A 24,878-nucleotide genomic window follows, 5' to 3' on the forward strand; every position below is an offset into this window, starting at 1 on the left:
ATATAAAATATGTCTTCACCGGAGAACTAATTGTTGACAAATACTGTACATTTATAAACACTTAAAAATCTCCTTATATTTGTATATTTTATTTTACTTTAGTGTTATTCAGCTTTTATTAAATGTTTATATAACACAAAACAAATTAGGGTGTTACCCCACTCTAAAACTAGGACCCCAAACCTGTTCAAAGATACAACTCTGAAAACAACTCAAGCATAGGATTTTCATATTAAAATCTGTAAGAGTCACTGTTTACAAGAGGGTGAACGTCTTCAACTAGAACATATCAACATAATTTAACTTTCTACAATATGGTACTTGTCTAAACAACATGCCTGCTTAATGCATACTGCGGCATAAATAATGGATTTCTTGTTGTCATTCCAAAAGGGCTAACGCTGCAACTACTAATAAATTCTATGTCAGTTCTCTGGCCTTTGCTTTGTTCCGTTGAGCTCAAATTCATGGACTGCTTATTAGGTTTTTGGCAATTTACTATACCCTACAAGCTCACTGACTAGCACTGTGTAAATAGCACAAAATACAGTATTTGCTGGAGAAAGCTGTTTCAGCCACCCCCACCCTAGAGATTACTTGAGCTTCCAACCCCCTCTACATTCATAGTCCTCATGCCCTTATAGGACCTTGTTTTGCAATGAGTGGTTGAGAAAGAGTAAAACATTTCACAGATCCCCCCACTCACAGATCTGTAAGCATGTGAGAGTGAAGTCATTGTTTTCCTAGACGCTTGCCAGAGTGTGGGACAAAAATTATTTGTAGGCTGTTTATGCCCAGTAAGTCTGAGTTCACTTTAAGAAAGAACTTCATTTGAGGTGCTGATATAACAGAAACACAATTACTACACAGAAACAAATACAAAACTAATCACAACAAATGTTAGTTATGTCACACTGCAGCCTTTCTACATCTCTATCATATTTAGCCTTACCTTTCTCATGCGCACTTTGACCACGTTGTCCTCTTTCACATCTCCAGGCTCATTCGATCCATCTAAAACTGGACTGGCAAAGTGTGCTTCGCTGTAAGTGACTGTATGTGCGGCTTCATTTGTTTCCTCCATTCTAGAGAGTGTGGATCCCGGCCTGTGGTGTTCCCTCTGACCATCTGCCACCTCAGAGGCAGGTGACTCACTGAAGTAACGACCAGAGGCTTGGTTGCCATGGATTCTCTCCGGTGAGAGCTCATGGTTGACCTCTGCACAGGAAGATGGCAGGTTTTGGGCGTGCTGCTCAGCAACTGCATGTTTATCATCCGTATGAGAGTGCTGAACATCTGGATTTTGGGTGACATTCAAGGTAATGTTCTTTTGAGGATCCAGTACTGGGGTGTCATCTGGCTCAATGTAGCCAACTTCTAGGATAGTGTCCAGTTTTGAACAACTAGTTTCCAACTGCTGAGGTGCGGTTTGATCCTCACAAACAGCCAACTCTTTGGACACTGAGCTTTCATCCATGTCTTCTGTTGGTTGACTTTCCACAAACTGGTCTGCACACTGAGTACTGTTTGTCTGTGTGGGGTCTTTTTCTGAATATCCAGTATCCACTTGCTCACATGACACATTGCTGTTAACTGTCACAGAGCAACATTGACCTTTGAAACAAATATCAGATGATGTGATTGGCCCATACCTGGCTTCTGCTGTTTCCTTGCTGCTTCCTGCTTGTGCACTTTCCTCTCCATGAGGCCCGTTCATCCCTGTCATTTCAATATTAGGCTGTTCCAACAAAGTCTGGTAGGATATTTCACAACCATGAGGCTGATCCAATACCCCAGTGCAGTCATGATGATCTTGCTCTCCTCCTCGAATGTCTCCAGAGTGATGTTTAAGTCCTGTATTTTCATTTAGAGTTTCTAGGTCATTTAATCTCTCCGACTTGTCAGCAGAAATTGCGCTCCAGCTTTCACTTACTCCTTGGTCCCTTTCGTCTTCTACCATTAAAGCCAAAACTGGTTCCACAGTTTTGTCAGCCGGTGACATCACATCACCACCCTCCATCATGTCAACTGAACTGTGAAGCACACCAACAGGTAGGTTTACATTTGCACAAGCATGCTCAGAGGTGGAAATCTTATCTTCCTCAACATCTGGGAGGTCAGTTTGAGGTTCCAGTTCTGCAGCAGGGGACCGGTTTAGTGTGGCCTCAGAGATTTCAGGAGGTCTGCTGTAACCCTCTGTATGGCTCTCCTTTGTTTCCTGATGATTTGGAAGTTTGCCAGGCTGCTCACCAGCACATTCAGACAGTGGAAGCCCATTGTTTGCAGAGATAGAGATGCATTGTTGCTCTTCACGAGAGATATGTGGCCTTTTAAAGACATTATCGTCATTGCAGATGTCGTGGCTCTGGCTGCTCTCTGTGGCAACTTCACCTTCACTATTGACAGTTTTCTCAATGTGACTGCTGCTATCAGCTGGACAAGAAATATTTGCACTACACATCCCACTGTTTGAGTTACAGTGAAACTCTCCAGAATTCCCCATGTTTGCAGTTTGGAGATCCTCTGATTCAGAGACACTTTGGGTAATGTCAACATCAACCAACTCATGAGGACCATGAACTGACCCCTCCTGTGAATCCAGTAGAACTTTTTCATTGTTTTCCTTTAGCTTCAACGGTTCTGATTCAGTATAATCAATCCCAACAGAGGCTGTAACTTCACGTGTCTGACCCAGATCTTCTGTGGACAATTGATGGCAGCCCTCTGGCATAGAGGCACACCTTGTCCGTCGACCTTGTTTGGAAGCCCCTGCTCCCATCCAAGGCCCCTCACTGTCAACTCCATGACAACAGACTAAGTCCAGATCATCATAGCTGTACTGTAATCCTGAAGGGTGAGTCACGTGCTCCTCCCAGCTTCTTTTCCGTATGGCTACCAGCATGGTGGACAGCCAGTGCTATCCCATAGAGCTGATTTTGACCCCAGGCAAAAAGGTAGAACCCGATCTGCTGCAATCGAGAGGAGAAATGAGGATAAGAACCAGCCTGTGTTTCCAAGTTACTCGTCTACAGAAAGTGAATGTGCAGATGACAATATGGTAAATAATATTTCAATTTTAAAGCAAATAGCTAGTAGAAGTGGGTGGAAGTTCAAGAGGGGTGTAATTGTATTGCATTCACAGTTCTTTGGAAAGTATAAACTCAGCTGGGTCTGTATGAGATGACAGGGACCCCTGTTATGCTAATCTAACATGGCTCTTGCAGGGCTGTCCCAAAGTTCACATTAGAGCATGCCAGCAACACTGAATGATCCTAATGTGGCTTTGTTAAGAAATGTCCAGGAACAAAGCACAAAAATGCAGCGTGGGTTCTAAAACACCAAGATAGCCATCAAGATAAATGTATATGTTGTTTACTTTTTAACATCTCTACATAATGAACTGTAACCATACCAGTTTGCCAAATTTACACTGCCAACCTTCAATATACATTAATTCTAACTGTGCAAAACTAGTCAGAAAGAATTGAGGGTATTGGTTAACTTATAACTTTTAACTGTAATTCTGCACCTCCACATGCGCCCATAAATGAACGAATGATGTAGCTAAAGGAAACTAAAACTGAAATGTTAGTCAGTGTCCCTGAACAGCTGGTTCTCTGCAATCCAAAATTATCATCATACATTGTGTGGATCCCAGGAATAGGGTGAAGCTCCAGACCGGGCTATGTTTTTTTTTCCTGTTGTTCTAGGTCAGAATGTACAGCAGGATGCACTCAACTCAACCTGAATATCTGCTATATTCCAAAATCATTATAGAAGCATAGGTACAAAGGTTGATAGGAAATCCTGGATATGCCTACTGTATTTTACAGTGAGTTAGTGGAAACTACAAACCTGTTTTTATATCATATTATTTCATTACAATATCAATATTTCCATTCATATGTAACTACAGTCAGTGGTAAAGAAAAGTATTTTCCACATTATTTCACTGAATTGCTTCTTAACAGTTTCTTAAAGAACAAAAGCAATTTTAAAATTTGAAACAGGTGTTTTGTCTTTGTTTTTCTCTGCCTTTTCACCTTTTGTTTCCTCAGAGGTAGAGCTGGGAGATACCAACTGTCATCTGCACCTTCTGGCACGAACTTGCACCTGGTTATTAGTTCAGTAAGGGAGGTCACAAAAAATGTCCCAAAGCAGTTGCTCCTTCAACTTGCTCTCGAACCAGCAACAGAAAAACTGACACCTCAATACATTTCATATATTTCATGTTGGAGAAGCAATCTTGTAAATTCTCCAGTGTTGACACAGTTTTTTTTTTACTATATAATCCATGCAGATGTATATTTAGTAAATAAACACCAGGTGATAATCCAACAAATAGGTTGCAGATCAAGCTTTTGCTATTGAGTACAGTTATCCAGAGATGTTTCGCAAGTTGCCTTTTCATTCATCCACCAAAAGCAATCCGTCCACGTTTGGGTAACATGAATCCATCTCTTTCCAAGTGACTTGACATATGCTTTATTTTGTAAGCAGTCCTTAGTCTAGGTTCCTGCAAGCCATTTTCTGGATTCTAGTCAGTATCTTCGCTGTAAAACTGTCGGACAGGCAGTGAATCCGCCAAAGGCAGGCAGAAAGCCGGGGAGCAGTGAAAAGTCCATAGACAACTTCCATCTTGATCACATTAGGGTTTTTGCTGACGCTGAATGCCAAAGAGTCGGGGTGGTGTAAGAGGGGCCGGGCTTTCTTTCCCCCACTCCACCCCTCTCTCCTCCGTTCTATCCCTTTTCTCATCAGCTCCCCTCCCCGCTGGTTTTGACAGGGAGTCTGAGTCACATCCTAGGAGCCCCATCCCCCGTCTCAGAACTCACCCAACACACTATACGCATTTATTCACCCCACCCTCCTCCAATGTACTTTCTCTCTTCACTATTTTAGAAACCTTCTCTCGACTTCTTCTTTCAAAACTTGTCTCTTTCCTCTTCTCGGTGGACTTTGTCCTCATTTTTCCTCAGCTTGCTATTTCACTAAGCTGGGCAAGGCTCCCACCAGTTGGTTTTGATTAGTAACAGACAGGCTGCTTCGTAAGACCTCTGGCTGTGGGCCAAGAGAGATTGCTCTTATGTTTAGGCAGTTATATCTGAGGCATGCTTTTTAAAAAAAAATAATTTGTCATCTTGTAACTCTACAAGCATTCTTAACCAAACACACTGGCACTAATGAAAATACAAGGCGAGATATCTTTGTAGCTATGCTTTAAGAGTGCATTTTTCTAATATGACCACTGAGAAAACGTTGTTTAACAATGGAGACAACTTTGCTGTGAATCTGATATCTTTGTTTTAAAGGAGACGAAAGCATTTAAGGAACCAAATGCCAGCAATTCATTTCCTAATATAGTCATTTGTCAGAGGCACCTAGCAGAAAGAAAAGGCAAAGCCAGAGATATTTACACTTGATGTCACCAAGACCATTTAAGACAAATGTTAATCAGCAAATTTTGGCTTTAAACTTCCATTGAGACTGGGTTTATAAAACAAGCGGAATATTTCCACAGATTTCCATTTGCACAGCCTGCCAGTCAAAGACCTGCAAGCCACCCAAAATGAACTTCATACATTAATCACACTCTGGCAGTAACACCTCTTCATATACTCTCTTTTTTGTCACCCAAGCACTCCATATAGTTAAGGAGCCTACCTCACACAAACTCAAGCTGTGACCAGATCTATCAAGACGATTTTTTGTCAACTAGGTCAGCTGCACAAAATGAGCAAAACACTAAAACAACAGGGACAATCCAAGCACAAGAGAAAACTGGAATGAAGCCCCCTTCAACCACCACTGCAACCCTGGCCTATAACCTCTGGGTCATCCAGATGTGAGGCGAGGCTCTAGATAAGTCTTTTCTTGGGGGCCTTGCTGGGAAACTGTGTACTGCTGTCAATGTTGGCTCTCCAGGGACACAGATGGTCATACTCAAAGGGGAAGGAGCCAAGTTCAACAAGACTCCTCTGCAGCATGTCACATGATGCGCTCTGTGGTTATGCCGAGTGCAGTGTAACGAATTGCAGATCTTTTCAGTCACAGTAGCTTCCATGTGGATATGGCTGATGATTGAAGTGCAGAGGCCGACACAGAGCATGACTCAGGCTATCCACTCATTACCTCCTGTGGACATCCAACACAAGCCTATAATTTAAAAGACCAGGCCTCCCCCCTGCCAATCAGACCATCCTGCACGGCCACAGGGCAACTGGTCTACGTCACTATCTGATCCATCAGTGACGTTGTGCAAACACATGTTCAATCAGCATATGTGAGACTAGATGCCCATCAGCAACGTCTTTCTATGTGTGGCTTTGTGTGAGCTGCAAGCTGAAGCATCAAAATTGGAGCATTAAAACAAAATTAAGCTTGAAAAAGAGTAAGAGTTTACGGGAATGCTACACTGCTAGGCACAGCAGTACTTTGAGTTAAAACAGGCATGCTAACATGCTGACAATGGCAATACTAACTTGCTTATTTTAGCAGGTAAAACATTATCATGTTCTCCATCGAAGCTAAGTTAATGTGCTAATATTTGTTAATTAGCATTACAAAGAAAGTACAGCTCAGGTTGATAACGATGTATAAACTTAACTGCATTTATTTGGTTGTAAAATGATGGTGGCACTAGAGGAAGGATAAGGTGATCAACAATGTTATTACAATTCAACATGAGGGGGCCTAAATTTGTTTATCAAAATTCATGCCAACTCAACAACAATCCATCCAATAGCTGAGACATTTCACTCAAAATCACAAAGGTCAACCTCATATTGGTGCTTGAGGAAAACTTAGGGGGGTCACTGAAGTCATCAGGATACATTACCTGGAAATCCTGAATGTCTGTATAAAGTTATTGAGATGCTGTATTTCAGCCTTGGCCATCGTGGTGGTCCGCCTACTGAGAGATGGACCAACATAGCCTTCCCTAGAGTCAGGCCATGAGCATGGCTAAAAATGATTCACTCTTAGAATAACTTTCCACTTATTATGCAAGCCTCACGTTTGACTATGACTTCACAAAAACTCTCCGAGATAATATGAACTAAAACATTTGTGGTGCTTTGTGTGGATGGGTATGCAGTGCAGTCTATTCTGTAATCTGTGTATGTCTAATGTATATAGCTATTTCTTACAATGTGAATATTTATTTGCCCTTAAGAGTCATCATTACAGGCCAGACTCTGTCGAAGTCCCACATCACAGAGGACGAGCATGAACATTCTCATAGGCATGCAGCATCATTGGTCACATGTCTAGAGCGGTCACATACATGGTTAAGAAAGACCTATTCATGATTCACCCTATAATCCCCCACTGTTCAAGCTTCTTAAGTGGAGCAGTGAGGGCCCAAAGGAAACAGCCTCACATTCCTCACTGATATAGTTTATTATTGGAAAAATAAGCCAGCCTAAATCATGGGCACTGAAGAACACAGAGTGTTTGCCCATGTAGGAAAATGTAGGTGACGCTTGGAGAAAAAAAAACAAAAAAAAAAAAACAGTCCCTCCCATAACTGAATCATTTTGAGTCCTTGCATATACAAAGACTGCTTTGAGAAGATTTTGTTGCAACCTTTTTAAGGCTTCTTTAAATAACTATTTTCTACTGTACTTGCCTAGTAGTTATGTGAACTTACAAAAACGAATCTTGGGTTCATTTACACTAAAAAGAAAACTAAACAAAATGCCAGAATCTCATCTGACATTCTAAAAATAACGTCAACAAACCACGCCAAGATCCTAGCAATCCTTTCCTGTCACTCGCTATGCCCTGTGGTTAACTCCCTTTTTCAAAAGGCCAGAGTCATGCCGGTTTAAATAACAGTGTTTGAGGCCTGGGTGGGAACTTGAGCAATCACAATATTCTTGAATGAAACATCCCAGGGTAGATGATGCAGCTTAAATGCATGTAAAAAGCCAGTTGAGGGCTACATTGCTCTCTTAATTAAAAAGTAAATTAAGTAAGTAAATTAATCATCTGTTGATTTAACTCGCTTTGCTTGTGTGAGTCTAAACGCAAGAAGTCGTCGTGGGAGAAACTGAGGGGGTCCTTGGCGACTTATCATAGGTTATAGTGTGACTGTTACCGTGGGAACAGGAAGTACAAGTTATTGAGGATACAGACCATAACAGGCTAAAATAATCTTCTTGTGAGAGGGTCCCTGTGTGTATGTGTGTGCATGATACAAGGGAGGACATTATATTTGTGAGTGTGTGTGTGTGTGTGTGTGTGTGTGTGTGTGTGTGTGTGTGTGTGTGTGTGTGTGTGTGTGTGTGTGTGTGTGTGTAAGTTGTTTGGTTTTTCAAATCAGAAGATAGAGACTTGTGTCATCTGGACCTTATATCTTTATGACGACAGTGGAAAATACTGTCTCACACACTGAGAAAGTCCCATCAGTGTTCACTGTGTACCATCTGTTTTCTGTTTTTTAGAAGTCTTAAGTCCTGGTTAATTGGTCTGAATGACCAGCAGCGTCACATAGCCACTTTAGAAGTCATTGCTCTTACTAGAAAACAAACATCCTGAGATAAACATCATTCACAGTCCCTGCATTTGTGTTGGATAGTATTTAGTCAAGCCTATCAGGGATGATACTTCACATCAGCAAATATAATAATGTTAATACAAAACCACCAGAACCATTCCCTGGGGAAGACCTTCATTATATATCCTATTAATATTCAGGTTACTAATAAGCCAATTTTTGTAAACACGATATGCCATTTGGAAAGTAATAATATTTGGAGAAGCACTTATCCTGCTTTTGAGAAACTTGAATCAGTGCACCTATTATATACAGGCTTTTAGAAAATATGATACTTATGTACATGTAAACAGCCTATTCCAAACAAGACCTTGACGAAATGGAGACTTCAATTTCCCAGAAAATTCCCCTCCTGAAGAACAGTGAATCTATTATGGTGAAGTCACCCTGGACAAGCAGGAATAAACAAAAACCTCCAACTAAGAAAGCCATCACAACTTTTAACAAAACTCTCGCCTCTTTCTCCACCTCCCTCCTTCCTCCCTTTGGTCTTATTGCAGACGTCTTGGATCTGGGTCTTTGTCCCACAGGAGACTCAACCTCACCTCTTGTGTTTCTCCCTCTATATGAATGGCATCTGGGAATGGTATGTGATGTGTACTGTGTTCTCCTATCAGGTCTTTGTAGTCCAGAGAAAGTGGTGTGATCCAGGTCCTGAAATTTTTGGTGGCAGCTGAAAGTTGTTTGACTTTGTCTTCCTAGATCCATATTCATCATATATATTTAGAATCTATCCAACTAATACAGCCATTCTGCTTAATATTGTAATTTCACAACCGTAATTTTTACTATTGTCTAATGTCCCCTCTGTACACGCATCCTGGACGATGAACCCCTTTCCTCTGTCTGGCTTTCATTTTTCCCCCATTAAAAAGGTTTTTTAAGGGAAGTTATTCTTTATCCAATTCGAGGATTCAAGAATTGAGGGTGTTGTGATTGTAATTTTGGGCTTTATAAATAATTTGATTTGACTTGACTCTCCTTCCAAATCAAACAGCCTATCATTCCTTAAAAGATATCCAATTGGCTTGCAGTTTAAAAATCCTGTTTCAGCAGGAAATACACCTCATTAAGGAAAAAAAGGATCTGTTTCTTAAAAGAGTTTAAGTGTTAGAGTCAGGGATACACTGTGAAAAGTAAATGCAGTCTATGTTCTGCTCACGCAATCTACCTGCATCTCAAACAGACAGTTCCATATGGATCATGGCATGGATAGATGGCAACAACAGCTGGAATCCATTTGTGTACTCTGGCTTAAACACATGGCCCATAACCCTATAACCAACCGCACCTGAGCAAATTCTCACACTTCTGTAACCTTAAAACGTGTACAGGAATGTTCACGTATTTACATTGAACCCTTTTTTTTTTTTTTATAACAAAATTCAAACTCAGATTTGTAGTGTTATTTAACCAACACAAATCTACACAACTTTTCTTGAGCATATAAGCACATGATGAGAGAACAAATGTCAGTATTTGATTTCAATGGCTCGTCTTGGAAGATTTGTTTGTTTCAACAAAGGTCGAGTGATTCATAAAGAACCTACTGTTAAACTGAAAAGTGAGTAAAATATCACAATCCCAAAATATGAGCTTTTTGGAATTCATCACATCCTCCAATGCTTGACATTTTCTAACGGCTTGAATCTTGAAAGTATCTGAGGACATAGGCACATAATATTTATCCTCTTGTCTTGTTTATGAGGAATGATTCTTGAGCTTGGACCAGACGCTGTGAGTGCCAAGATAGTGACGTACTACATAACCCCCCCACCCAGGATTCTGCTGAACATATGCTGTGCTGGCATTGACTCTTCCAGTGGAGATCCAGGAAAATGTGTTGTCCTTGGACACCGTTGCCACAGCAGCATCAGCAGGACATACTTGAGACCAAGAGTCAGGAGATGCAGGGCCAGGAACTGTTTCATCATTTGATGAGAGGGACCTCTCAACAAGTTATGTTTCCACTCCATGTTGGTTTGCATTTTGGTTCCAAATGTAACCTCCCAACATCTGTGCTTGTTCTCTCACATACGGACACAATCAGCTGCTCATCATATGCTCTGGTCCTGCAAGATCTGTATTTCCTTCGTCTAAGTTTTGCTTTTAATCTATACTGACACAATAATAGCTTTAATCAGGTGCATGTGTGTCTGTCTGGAATACAATGTTTAAAAAAATGTTATGTACAAGGTTGAAAGCTGCAGAAATTATGCATCAGTCCGGGCCGCACCTTCAAAAGCACAACTATATAACTGTGCCTTCATAGAGTAAAAAGTGGATGAGTTTACTACAGTTAAACATTTACCTTCCTTCCTGGTCTTCTATGCAATGCAGAAGAAACATTTATAGTGCAATAAGAGCTGGAGGAGAATAAAAAGCAAGTCACCTCTTCTGCAGGAAACTGTTAGGCATTCCAGCCCACTCAGGAAGTCTACAGGTCAGGAAACCTTCACTATGAGGAGCAGAAACCTCTTGAAAAACTACAGGCAGGGGTGATATCTCCTTGAAAAGATGCTACCTCAAACATTTGAGTCAAGTTATGAACTATGAATTGCAAATTGAAAAGAAAACACTCAGGTCGAGGCTATCAGTGCAAAAACCTCTATTCCTAAAATACAAATAATGCACAAGGGGCCAGTTTTACAGAGATACGAAATTGCGCTATAGAAACAGGGCAAATTTAAATAACTACTCTTTGCTTTTGCTTGGACTTTTAAATCTGAGATGCTCCTACCACATGCAGTTAAGTTGAAGGATGACTGAGGAGATGGTCCTTCAGCATACATCCCCACTCAAGTGTGTCTGGGCAAGTTGAAGTCCTGTAGTCCCCTGGCAGCAGGGCCACATGGGACTGCCTGTAATATACAGTATAAACAAGTTAGCATTAGATGGAAGAAACGAGTTGTAATAACCTGAAACAGACTGACAGGGGCGACAAAATCTCATATTTATCAATGTAGGGAGTTACTGTATATAAAGATAGAGAATATTGTCAGCCATTTTAACACGTTGAAAACTAAGAAGATATGCAGCCACCTCAATGTGAAACTTATTTAACTGCTAACACAGCATGGACCAGGAGAAGCACGTAAAGCTGAACAGCCAGACTGTACATGAAGAAATGGGAATAGTTAACAGTAAACAAACTGTTTCTGTACTAACCAGAGTATGAGTCTGAAAGGTCTCATTACTCACCTTTGTGGGTTAAATATGGCAGCCGCAAGGTGGCACAGTTAGCAAACCGTCAATTCCTCCTGAACGGCTAATTTCAGTCAATTAAGCTTTCACAGTCTTTTTAGTTTGATTTATGCCATTAAGAGACAAGCCTGCCAACAACTATTAATTGTATTCATCCAACATTCTTCACAGTGTACAGTTACTGCTTTACTCCAGCAAACGGCGCCAAATTCTTCACGTGTGTCCCAACTGTGAACCTAGCGCTGTGCTGCTTTCACTAAACATTGTAACTTTCTAAATCCTATATGTTCACTATATGTAACATTTTTTCTGAATCAAACAATGACACCACCTGACCACCTTTTGCTTTTAAAATAGCACCAATTCTCCCAGGTACACTTGCGTACCGTGTTTCAGTGTACCTGATAGGTAGGTTGTTCCAAGCATCATGGAGAAGAGAGACTTCGATTATATATATTTTTTCCCCCATTATGAGTCAACATCTGCTAAAGTTGCAGCTCGGGTCATGCTGTTTCTTCACCCAAGTCAGATTTTTCGCTTAAAACGGATTTTTCTGATTACCTATGAAGGCAGCATGGGAAATTTGACTCCTTCCGTGTTTACCTGTAGCTCTTAACCAGGGACGTTCGCAAATGGGTGTTTTTCGATGGAATAAACGAAGCACAAATAAAATTGTATATTTGTGTTCTGGCACCGGTCATAGGGAAAAACAAAGAAGATAAAGGGAAAGATAAAAGAAAAAAGGACATGAGCTGAAAAAGTTTGACCGAAGAAAAGCCATTTAAAGTTTTGTTTCGGGTTAGCTGAAGTTGTAGTATTCTCGTACTTCACAATGGGATGTTGTGGCAGCAGAGAGGTAAGTTAGAAAAGAAACACGATTGAAGTTATGGCTACTTTAAAACTTCAAAACAAGGCTTTACTCATCGTGTGCAACGTTAACGTCACTTCTGCTTCAGCAGGAGCAGCCGCCTGTTTTACAGCAACAACGCAATAGCTTGTTTTTTGTCAGCTGATGTTGGAGCAGCAGAGTCGCTACTGCAGCGCAGTCCCAACATAAACAGAATCAAGGGTAACCGCTCCTGTCTGTTATTTATGCCTTGGCAGAGTAAACGTGACTGGAAACCCCTGGAGGATCGCAGCTGCACGGACATCCCATGGCTCATCATATTCATACTGTTTTGTATAGGAATGGTAAGTCTTCAGTTGAATAAGAGTATTTATATTGGATGCAAGCTAATATATCAGCCCTGCATTAAATTTGTAATGATCGGTTTAATGTTAAAACTGTTTTAGAGAGGTGTTGATTCAACTTCATGGTTATTTTTAGAGCATGCTGTGTAGCTGTGGAATTGTATTGCCTTTCACTGAGGTGTTTCTAACATTTAGCCCACCCCATTTATATCAATGAGGCTTGAATTGTATTACATTACACTCAGTATAACCCAATACAATTCAATAACACTACAAACTGCAGTCTTCAAAATGAACATAAAGTAGAATCAACACTTCAAGGATTTATTGCAGGACTGTTTCTCGATTGAAGAGCAGTGTGTGTATTTATGCATGTCTGTCTCTTACATGCTTATAGTAGATACTGATGAATCCATGAATGCTTACCAATAAAGTTAGAGATCAGTGAATTGGCCCTTTAATGCAAATAGGTAACCTTTGCATAACAGTCCAGCAGTAAATTCAGGTTTGGTTGAAAGTGATTCAGAGACATCCTGATTCAATTTCATGGTCATTTTGGGGTGTGTAGTTTGCGGTATTGGTGAATTGCACTGTGTTGTACTCAGAATAACACAATACAGTGCAGTAGCACTGCAAGGTACAACCTTCAGAGTGATTACAAAGTTGAATAAACATATTTCTGATTCAATTTCAACAATAACTGAACATTATAACCATTGCAAAGGTAGGATTTATTGCAGGACTGTTGGACAAGACTGTATTATTTTTAGTTACTGTAGGTGTACAATAACAGGATTTGATTTTAGATTTTGTCATCAAAACTATTAAATGTATGAAAGGTGAGTTCATGGTGCTGTCTGCTTACTAATGAAGTTAATCTTTATATTTCATGCAGATAGTTAACATTATCTACTCTGATCTGTGTCATCTGCAGGGCTGTATTTGTGGCTACCCCATTGCCACAGGAGCTGCCTCCAGACTTATCTCAGGATATGACAGTTATGGCAACACCTGCGGTCACAATAACACCAAGATCGAAGGTGTACCCCTCAGTGGCCGGGACATGACAGAAAAAAAGTTAGTCAGATTATTTACAAATGACTTAATATGTGACATAGGGGTTAATTTACATCATATTAATCTTAATTATAGAATAAGAAAATATGTAATGCATCAAATCCCTGCTGGCTCTTATATACTTTAATCTGCTCTGATTTCCTGTTTAAATTGATAACAGTGCCAGATTATTCAGTTATTGATTCTGTACATTAAAGTGGACACGTTGAGACTTCTTTTGCCCCCTGTAGTTGAGTGTTAGTGGCACAGAAGAGGCCATTCAACATTACTTGTGTGCATGCAAGGATTGCATCAGGTAATCCTAATCTAATTTGCCACAAACAAGTGGTTGCTGCATTTGTAAACAATTAAGTTTACCTCCTGGCTTCCATGGTTGACAAGGTTGAGCTGTCCAGACCATGACCTATTTACATGTATTTACCTGAAACTTATATGTGCCAAATAGCAGAACAATAATTCACTTTTACACAAAAGTTGGGTGGTAACATGTCAGGAAAAATTCTCAGTGTTTTCTCCATCCGGGAGAGTCTGATGCTCGGTCTGTTCGAGCAACGTAATTTTCATAAATTGAAGGCAATAAGATGTTATCACTCAGGAGGTTGATGCAGATTCATATCACCAACGCAGCTAAACTGATCCATCAGTGCATTGTGTTCTGCTGCTTATGTTCTTATATATTTGAATGAGTAGCACAGTTTAAGAGCATATCTCTCTCTTTATAATTTCTCTCTAGGTCAATGTGATACACTCATCATCTGGAGAGAAATGTCACAAATTCTCCTTGTCATTATTTATGTGAGGAGTCTTTGATTGTATTCCCGTTTTTTGGGCAGTAGATTTCCATCAGCATGCAGCCTGCAAGCCCAGTTTTACTGAAACAATGGGTCATGCTTTATTGATGGGCTGATTGCCCGTGGAGGCTTTGAATAAAAGGCGTTTTGGCTACAAAGGAGCATCTGTGTGACAGGGTAGCAAATGTCAACATCTTTCATTTTCTGGCCAGACAGAACAGTCCCAAACTGGCATAGTAATATAACAAGATATACTGACATTTGTGGCAGCACGTTTATACTGAACAGTTAATAAACCTTAAATTACATTTTTCTTCTTCTCAGGTATGTCTTTTTTCTAGAGCCTTGCAACCTTGACCTCATAAACAGGAGGATCAAGTCCATTGCCCTGTGTGTCTCCAAATGCCCTGCTACTGAACTGCTGACCTACAACGACTTAAAGAAGTTTGCTCTGAATAATGGTGAGAAAAAAAACATTTTAGAGAAAACCTGGTCCAGTGTATTAACTGAGACTTTAAGTTTACTCATATTTCTGTGTATTTATAATAAATGTTGGACATAAATGGGGTATACATTGACTAACATCATAACTGTTTGCAGATAGATTTTAGGATATTTCAATGAAATCTAATCTAATCTTTGGTTCTCCTGTTTTTAGGCTCTCATCTCTGTTCCTATGATATTACTCCTACAAGATACACAAGCCATTCAGAGAGATATACTAAATGTCCCAAACTTCCTGTTTCACAAAGGTAAACAACAATATCCTTTAGCTTTTAATAAAATGTTAGCTCATACACAAGACAGTTACTTCACCAGTTTTTCTCCCCTGTTTGTAATGCTATCCTTGTTATATCCTGGAAAGGGGAACATCCGTTAAGAGCTTGTCAAGGGTTTAGTGAAGCTGATGTGGGTACAATATGTTTGAACCAGGGCGGCAACTGACAGAGATGTTCGTGTCTCTGGTGTTAATAGGGGAAACTGCTATCCTTGTAGCGTTGCTTTATTTCCCATTTTTATCATTTTGCTTACAAGTCTTCAAGTCTATTTATTCAGTCATTATTTATACAAGTTCCAGGACCAGAAAGGACCAAATACATAACGAAAATATACAGTATATAGATAGTTTGCTGCTGTCAATAGACTTCTGCTTCAAGAACGGTTCAGCAAAAATAAATGAACCCCTGTTTTTCATGTTTGCAGTAAGGCCATCCCGCTATTACACCGCTGTATTCCTGTGGATATCGGCTGCTATGCTGAATTTGCCCAGGGATTCATCACATTTGTCAGTGACAACACTGTGCTGCGCCGGGTCATTGCTGGGGTGATGGCCAGCAAGGAGATCATCATGGGCCTTTGTCTTCTGGCTTTAGGTACAACTCATGGTTACAGCTGCCTTACCATGTGCATGTGGTTATCTTTTGTGAATAATGAATTGCTTTTATCCTATGAGAAAATACGGCTATGTTATTTTTTCTGCTGCTCCCAGAGCACTGCTGTAATTGCTGAGTAGGACTCAGTAGGAAGGCAACTGTCGGAAGAGAGGCTATTTTTGTCAAAATAATAACAGGAAATGTCTGAGTGGTTACACCATTGTATAGGCTGAAGTTCAGACCACAGGCATTAATTTATGGTCTGCTCTATCCACTCCCATTGGTACAGCAAAAAAGACAAAAGTGATCTTATGTCAGTTTTAGACACCTTTGATCTAAATATTTTATCTTTGTTATCTGTCAAGGCTGCATTATTTATAACAGGACAGTCTTTCCCTTCATGGGATGTTAGGGCTCTTTTCATTCCGAACTTCATGGTGTACTATTTAAATGAAGCACTACTGCTTATACTATTTGAATAAATTTTATTTATATGTTGCATATAAAGCATTGTTTTATCAAACCTTACAATGAACAGATACCATTGAATCAGCATGTTGATGCAGCTTGATACAACTTTTTCCATGTTAGCAGTGTTTGATAAACCCATATGATGATCTGTGTTTTGTTTGTTTTTTTCCTCTGATGCAGTTCTGTCCCTGATCATGATGGTTGTCATTCGTTACATCTCTAAAGTGCTGGTGTGGATTCTCACAGTTCTGGTAATCATCGGCTCTATAGGTAACTTTCAACAGCAACAAGTCTGTATGGTTTTTAGCACTCGTAGCCATGTAATTCATTTTGGCATCTTCTGAATATGTTCAGGTTTTATTAAAACACTCTTAATTATATCATGGTGATACAAGACAACAGTATCTGCTCTGATCTTTTGAAGGTGGGACAGGTGTCCTCTGGTGGCTGTACGCTGACCACAGGATTGCCCTTGAAAATAACACCACATCAGCATTCGGGAAAGAAGTGGCCTCAGACAATGTCAAGGCCCTGCTTGTGTATGCGATCGGTGCTACAATTTTCACGGTATGTAGGAGTGCGCAGGTACTGTGTGTGTGCGTATATTTGGGATTTCTTGTACAAGACTTTCCTGATATGACAGAAAATATCTACTTGTTAAAATGTAATCATCTTACTCCACAGCTCCATTGAATGATTGTAATAGATTACTAGAAACTCCTTGTTATAATCTTTTAGGTAGTTCTCCTGCTGGTGATGTTCTTCCTGAGGAAGCGTGTGGCCCTCACTATCTCCCTGTTCCATGTGGCGGGTAAAGTGTTCATCCATCTTCCCCTGCTGGTCCTGCAGCCATTCTGGACCTTCATCTGCCTCATGCTCTTTTGGGTCTACTGGATCGCTGTGCTTCTCTTCCTCGGGACTGCAGGTTAGGACAGAGGCTTGTTTATATAGATGTTTGTCAGATTCAAAACTGCTCTAGCATTAGATGTGTTAGTGATAGGCTTTCCTAAACAAGTAGAATATTAAGTTTGTTACTTGTGACATTTTGTTTTGTGGCATGACTAAACTCCCACATCTGGAATCTTGTGCCGGTCTCGTGATGTGGGAGGATGGAGTCAAAGAACAACTTCTCTCTTCATCTCCCACTTCTCTTTTTTCTACAGTTGATTTTTATTTCTGTCTAAGTGGTATTTAAAACAACAGGCCAGCACAAGTGAAGTCAAAACCTCACATTGTCTTCCTCCATGTTAACTATTCTTCCTGTTATATTGTAGTAAGTATGGGAATAGGTAAACATTAATGTTTACAACTTCAGCTGCAGTGAAGTTATAAATTACAGACTCACAGTGAGCTTTGTATTATAAATATATAATAAAACTTTCCCAATTCATTTCTGTTGGTTTGATGAGTTAAATCAAATATTTTCTTAAACTCCGTCCCTTCACAAGTGTGAAGAAGAAGTTGTTGCATAATGTTATTATGAAGACTACTACTATGAAATATGGTTTATTTTGATGTGCATCTCAGACCATTTGTGCCCAGTTAATTTTGGTTATGGTGGGGTTTTTTTTTTTTGGGGGGGGGGGGGGGGGGGGGGGGTTACCTTTCTGGGCATTTTATTCTTTTAATAGAGTTGTTGGGTTGCCAGTTGAGAAACAGCAGGAAATGACGGTCAGTGGTCACAACAATACCAAGTGACAGAGAAGAGTTTTGAATTCATGAAAAACAGTGGTGAAACAGTTGTGAGCTGAGATGCTTGATGCAGATATTTATGAATTACAAGTAAAGGTTAGTCAAGTACAATTATTGCATTTGTTTCCAGGTAGAATGGTTAAGAATATCAAGCAAATTCAGAGGGACATATTTTAGAAGCTCAAACTCACACTTGTATTCTCCTCACAGGGACACCTATAAAGAACAACTCTACAGGTGCGGTTGAATACCACATGCAAGGACCTCTTCAGTACTTGGTGTGGTACCACGCTGTGGGTCTCATCTGGATCAGTGAGTTCATTCTTGCCTTCCAGCAGATGACCATTGCTGGAGCTGTGGTCACCTACTATTTCACAAGGTACAAAAAAAGTAACAGAAAATGATTCGTGTTTTAGTGTCTTATTAATCTGATAATTCAGTTTTTAGTTTATTTCAATTATGTCATCTCCCTGTATCTGATTAACTGAAGAAATAAGTCCCAGATGCCAGTGACTCCCATCCTGTCATCTATGGCACGTACCATCCGCTACCACCTGGGTACTCTGGCCAAAGGCTCTTTCATCATCACACTTGTTAAGATCCCTCGTCTCATCCTAACATACATCCATAGCCAACTCAAAGGAAAGGTGAGCTGTGAAATCATTATTATGAGTTAATAGGGAACTCCATCACACTCACATCAAGCCAGTAAGTGAACATTTCTGCCATTTGTCATGTATACAAGTGTATACTGCTGTTGACATAACCTGTAAATTTCTCCTTTTCTCATAGGAAAATGCCTGTGCTCGTTGCATGCTGAAAGCTTGTGTGTGCTGTTTGTGGTGTCTGGAGAAGTGTCTAGCATACTTGAATCAAGTAAGTAATCTCAGGTTGGGGAAAGAAGAAAATCCAGCATACACTATATATAAAATCCCAAGCATCTATTGTAAACATGGCCATATCATATCATTTCAGAATGCTTACACTGCGACAGCCATCAACAGCACAAACTTCTGCACCTCAGCCCGTGACGCTTTCCTTATCCTGGTGGAGAATGCCCTCCGAGTGGCCGCCATAAACACTGTGGGCGACTTTGTCCTCTTCATGGGAAAGGTACCACGCAGACACTTACTCTGCTGCAACTGCGCATTGAAACAACTTTGGAGTTTTTCACAGGAGATACTCCCTCAAACCAAACACACCTTAGTGTTTTCTAACCAGCCTTTAATCTGCGCTCTCAGGTGCTTATAGTCTCCTGTACAGCTTTTGCTGGCGTCCTGGCTCTGAACTACCAGAGGGACTACACCGTGTGGGTGCTGCCTCTCCTCATCGTCTGTCTGTTTGCCTTCCTGGTGGCCCACTGCTTCCTTTCTGTGTTTGAGAATGTGGTTGACGTCCTCTTCCTCTGCTTTGCTGTGGACACAAAGTATAATGATGGCAGCCCTGGACGGCAGTACTACATGGACAAGGCCTTAATGGTGAGAGGAAATCATGTATAGGGCGGTTTTTGTTATTGCTTGTTTTTTTTTTAAAGCATTTCTTATGTGCCTTTGGAATATTGGATGTTTTTATTTATTTATTGTGGCCCAGTGGTTTTCGTAACATTAGCATTTTACAATTGTGTTGTGGTCATAGGCTCTCAGTGAATCATGTACAGTAACCGTGGCAGGCATTTTGATTAAAATCATATGAAAATTTGGCAACTCAGGAAAAAATTTTCATTTCTTGGACATTTGTGAACTTGTAGGAGGATTTTTCCCTCAAGCCTCTTTCAGATTTTTTTTTTTTTTTTTGAACAATATCCAAGAAGAGAAAGTGAAATAACTCTGTTTTCCCTCCCAGGAATTTGTTGAGAACAGTAAGAAAATGGGTTGGCACAAGCCAGATGATGGAGATGGACGGGAAATGAAGTCCATGGTGAGTTGGACTATCTTTGTGGTGTTATCAGTATACTGGATGTAAGCTGTGTCGGTTCAGTTGTAAATAAAGAACAAAGTTGTGAAATGCAGTGAAAATACAGATGTGTTACCACATTCATTTGTTGCGAATGAGAATCAGATGACGACAAAGTGATTAAAATACTTCTCTTTTTTCTCTTGCAGGTACGTGGGGGGACTGTAGCTTGACCAAGTGCAAGAGAGATTGCCAAAACCACTAAAAATAAAGCTTAACTCAGAGTTTACCAGCATTTCACTCCAGGGACATCAGTAAAATAACAATACCTTTTTATATAGAAACATTACATAGCTTTTGTGAAAGATGCATCAAGTTTTATTGTTTATTTTTGAGCAAGGGATTGCAAATTAAAGTTAGAAACTAATAGTTGTATAGCAATAGGTTATCTTTGTTTTTGTTTTGTTTCATTAATAACATGGATGCAACAGATTCACCTTTTTCCTACCTGAGTTTTCCCTTTTATTGAGTTTTCCCTTTTAAATAATAATATAAATGGTTTAACATGGTTTAACATGTTTGGTTTCCTTCTTTTAACAGTGTTAGCTGTAGTTTGAATGGCTCAGTGTACATTTTGAAATGGATAACTATGTTTTGTTAAGGCTGTTGAAGTTGTTTATTACTTATTAAATTTTATACTTAAATAAAACACAGCGTTTTATTGTTTGATCTTTTGTTCACATTGATAAAACCCTGTAGAGAATAGATCAAACACGATCTAGTGTTTCCTCTCCAGCCACAGTCTACTGCAGGTCGTATCTTTGAATCTCTACCTTGATGTGACTATGAAATCCCTCCATATTACATCACCCACTTCTAGCCAGCAGGGGGAAGCAAGTTCATTTAAAAATAATCACAATGTTAGATTTGTCATTATCTTCATTGCAAGGAGCTGCACAGTAAGTGAGAATATTGCGCAACATATAATTGATACACAAATGGAACCCCAATTAAATATTTTGATTTTAGCGTACTCTACAAAAGAGTGTTTGTAGGAGTCCTTGCTCCAAAATCTCAGCGTTAACTGCCATAAAATGTAAAATTATATAATATACTTGTATAATACTTGTATAATATCACTTGTGTAGGAGACTAACATATGCTGAAATAGAATTCCATGGTAAGGATTTTTAACTTGTGTGAAAAAGTACAATTGACAGTCCTAAACTGCAGCCCAAGACATTTCAGTCTGTTCAGCAAAATTAACTGTTTTTTAATTCTAAGCTGAGTTCAACTCTAACACAAAGTGTAACGTATTAACATTAGAGATTACAGTCTGCTGACTAAATTCATTGAGAAAAACTGTTGCACAATGAAGCGCTGGCATTAACAAAAAGAGCAACTTTGCTCCAAATAATCAGCTGTAAGGTGTTACTTCAACCACCTGAGGGCAGCAAATCTCATAAAATGACTGACATTTCCACTGTGTATGCACTACAGATGTCATGCCCTTCAAAAACAATGAAAACAAAATTACATTATAACCTCATACCAGGAATTATAGGGTCAGGGTTCTCTGAATCCACTTATGGGAAATAAATTGGGTTGACATTTTGATTTGTCATCACTTTTTAGACATCTTTCCATATTTCATGACTTGATTTTGATTTGATTTCCAAAAGACAAACCCTGAATGACATCACGGGTAGTTAACTTTTGTTTGAGTTTGAGTGGAAGAAAATGAAGCCTTTAAGTTCACCCCATGGAGCTGGTTTTGGATGAACTCACTTAGATTTGATTTCAATTGTAGAAAGAACACCATGAGTGTGTTCAGCTGCTGGATGAGTCAAAAATTTGATAAAAAATTTTGTTCAATAAGAACCTTAAATTATTCCTTGTTCTTAAAATCTTGTTTTATCTGTTCAGTGCTTTAATTTGATAAACGCTGAGTTATTGAATCATGTATATTTAAGTAGAAGCTGGAAAAATTAACATCTAAAACTTTTGACAAGTAGATGAAATGTATGTGTATTGTTACAACTGACCCAAATCTTTTTGTAGGTATCTAGGTATTTATTTTTCACCACATATTTTAAATCCATGTACATACGCAATTGGGATTTTTTTGTAGCTGTTGAAGAGTATGTAAACACATTCTGAAATAAATACAGTATCTAGAATGTATGAAATTTACAGGTAAATTACTAAAGTCACCTTGTAGATTAGATATGTTTATGATCAACATAAAGTTAGAGTTAGACTGGCCTGACATAAATCTGTTTTCCCATGAGTGACTCCTCAATCTACTAATGTACAGATTACTGCCTCAACCCCTCCTGTTCCTTTCCAATCCACTATTGACCAGGAAAGAATCAAGCCACTAAGCAGTTAGAGGTTATTGATGGGAAAGCTCTCTCTGCGCACTGCTGTCTGCCTCCATAAAACTCAGAAATTGTGAGCAAAGCGGCCAGACTCAGACATTTGCGAATTAATGGCTGGAGTTTAATGAGCCAAATCAGTCACTTTTCACTTCTTATGAAAGGCACATCCTCTATAACATTTTTTACACATAGAAAGGTGACAAATTAAAGGAACAACCTGGCTTGAGGCTTACTAAGACACCACATCAGTGAATTATTTACAGAATCTAAAGAAAGTTCTAGGGGTCCTTTATGAGGCTTTAGTGGTTATTGAGGAGGTTCTTGGGATTGTTTAAGACGTTTTAGTGTTCGATGGGAAAGTTCTAGAGGTCCTTTAGGTTGTGTTATTTAGAAGGTTTAAATGGTCATTGAAGAGGCTCTATGGAGGGTTTTAGTCGTTAAAAAGGATCTAGTGGTCCTTTAGGAGGTTGTAGTGGTCAATGAGGAGGCTCTAGAAGTCCGGCAGGAGTTTTTAGGGGTCTTTTGAAGGTTCTAATGATCACTGAGAAAGTTCTACGTGTAGATTTGATCGGTTTAGTGGCCAATGACTCCTCCAGGAGTCTTTGAGGTTTCAGTGTTTTTTAAAGAGGTCATGGAAGTCCTTCAGAAGGTTTCTAGTGGGCCTTCAGGATGTTCTGGTCTTGAGGGGATTTTAGGGGTCCTCTAGGTTCCTATAAGAGATTTTGTGGTGATGTGCTTGACAGCCTTTCCCACTACCACCAGCAAAACACTAAATGAGGGCATGTCCTGTAAGAGCACTGTTCATCCCTCCAGTAGAGTTCAATGCACTTTATGAATTTATGACAAGGAGCACTGAATCACATCAGCTAACACACTTTGGTTTCTTTTCCTTTCATTTTTCCCCCATCTGTGTATTTTGAAATAATACCATATAGATTAGATTTCTTTGAATTACACCATATTTTGTACTCTGTGGGGTTTTCAGAATTTTATATATATATATATATATATATATATATATGTTTTTAATCTACAACAGAAAGTATCTGCAGGGAAATTTAAAATTTATTGTGGCTTCTCTGAATAAATTTTAAATGAATATAATGTGTGTTTTAAGAGCCCTTTTTGATATTTTAAACCACACATTCTGAAGTGTATGTGCATTTTATTTATTCATTTGGAAAATGCACACTGTATATCATCCTACAGTGTTCTCAGCACAGGAAGTGTATGAAATAATCACTTGCTTCATGACAGAAGGTCTAAATAGTTTACAACCATTAAACCTGTTCCTGTCCCACGGCTATAGGCATAGGGATGTCTATTGTTAGTGCTGACTCAGGCACAGTAACATGAGCCCACTGTGTGTCTGTGCCAGAGTGTGTATTGACCAACAGTGACTTAACCATTAAGGTGAGCCATATTGCCTCTTCAGCAGCTCGCTCAGCTCAGACCTTTTCAATGGTGTTTACATTTAGTGCACAAGCAAGACGTGAACAATGAAAACCGGCCACCAGTGCAAACAGTAAAGAGTAAAGAGGTTATAAATCCCTAGAGAGCAATGACACGGATCATAATCATTATGATCATATAATATATTATGTCTAATAACACACATACAGTAGGTGATTACACCTCACACAGCAACAATACCTCCTGCACCAGAGTGTGGAAGTGATAAAAGAACCTGCGTCACAGAGCATTGCTTATCCAAGAAACCTGATTTCCGAATATCAAAAGTGCTTCCTGCAATTTGAGGCATTTCCCATCAGTGCTCAGTCAGTCTGTCTCCCCACACACTGGCAGATCACTTTTTACTGTTGGGTTGTCTCCAACAACAGGCTTCACTGTGTGTGGAAATTAGCCAGTGAGATGGTATCTCTCCACATTTCTTTCATGGTCAGCACATACAGGCGGAGGATTTGATATTTACCCAGGGACTTCCCTATCTGGAGCTGCTGACAGGTTCTTTTGCCAACATACACACACACACACATTTACGCATTGTGTGAGTTCCTGCAGCCTGCTTACACTGGAGTGGATTTAAGAAAGAAAAACTGTAGTTCTCACCTCGAATAAAGGGCAACAAACTTTTTTCCAGGTCAGTGAATGTACCTTTTTCCTGTACTAATTTATTTAGTGTATGACTTTTGCTCTACACGTATTTACGTGAGCTCTCATGTGCTGTGTGTATGCATGCATGTATGGTGTATTGTGTGGGTGTGGCTGTGACTCATAAAATATT

At 39.6% G+C, this 24,878-nt stretch overlaps 2 protein-coding genes across 4 annotated transcripts in view; one reads left to right on the plus strand and one right to left on the minus strand.

The window, feature by feature from the left end:
• Nucleotides 1-4,649, minus strand: part of dlc1 (DLC1 Rho GTPase activating protein) — an 80,668-nt gene extending 76,019 nt beyond the window's left edge. Inside the window, exons 1-2 of one of the 3 annotated variants that reach the window (XM_056371391.1) lie at nucleotides 4,044-4,649; nucleotides 953-2,966 (exon numbers count right to left, since the gene is read on the minus strand). In XM_056371391.1, the coding sequence (XP_056227366.1) occupies nucleotides 953-2,902 (1,950 nt within the window). In that variant the 5' untranslated portion in view covers nucleotides 2,903-2,966; nucleotides 4,044-4,649. Of the gene's footprint in view, nucleotides 1-952; nucleotides 3,436-4,043 lie in introns of those variants that run through there. The other 2 variants (XM_056371388.1, XM_056371390.1) reach the window with 2 other exon arrangements.
• Nucleotides 4,650-12,348: 7,699 nt separating this feature from the next.
• On the plus strand, nucleotides 12,349-20,981 carry LOC130166958 (choline transporter-like protein 1). Its single transcript, XM_056372828.1, has 16 exons — nucleotides 12,349-12,620; nucleotides 12,869-12,955; nucleotides 13,890-14,032; nucleotides 15,148-15,284; nucleotides 15,482-15,575; nucleotides 16,027-16,196; nucleotides 16,848-16,937; nucleotides 17,092-17,234; nucleotides 17,406-17,592; nucleotides 18,570-18,738; nucleotides 18,850-19,006; nucleotides 19,152-19,235; nucleotides 19,335-19,472; nucleotides 19,601-19,837; nucleotides 20,202-20,276; nucleotides 20,462-20,981. The coding sequence occupies exons 1-16, from the start codon at nucleotides 12,597-12,599 to the stop codon at nucleotides 20,483-20,485; spliced, it is 1,959 nt and encodes a 652-aa protein (XP_056228803.1). The 5' UTR covers nucleotides 12,349-12,596; the 3' UTR covers nucleotides 20,486-20,981.
• The last annotated feature ends 3,897 nt before the right edge of the window (nucleotides 20,982-24,878 follow it).

This window comes from Seriola aureovittata, chromosome 3 (genome assembly GCF_021018895.1).
Source record: "Seriola aureovittata isolate HTS-2021-v1 ecotype China chromosome 3, ASM2101889v1, whole genome shotgun sequence".
Lineage (NCBI taxonomy): Eukaryota > Metazoa > Chordata > Actinopteri > Carangiformes > Carangidae > Seriola > Seriola aureovittata.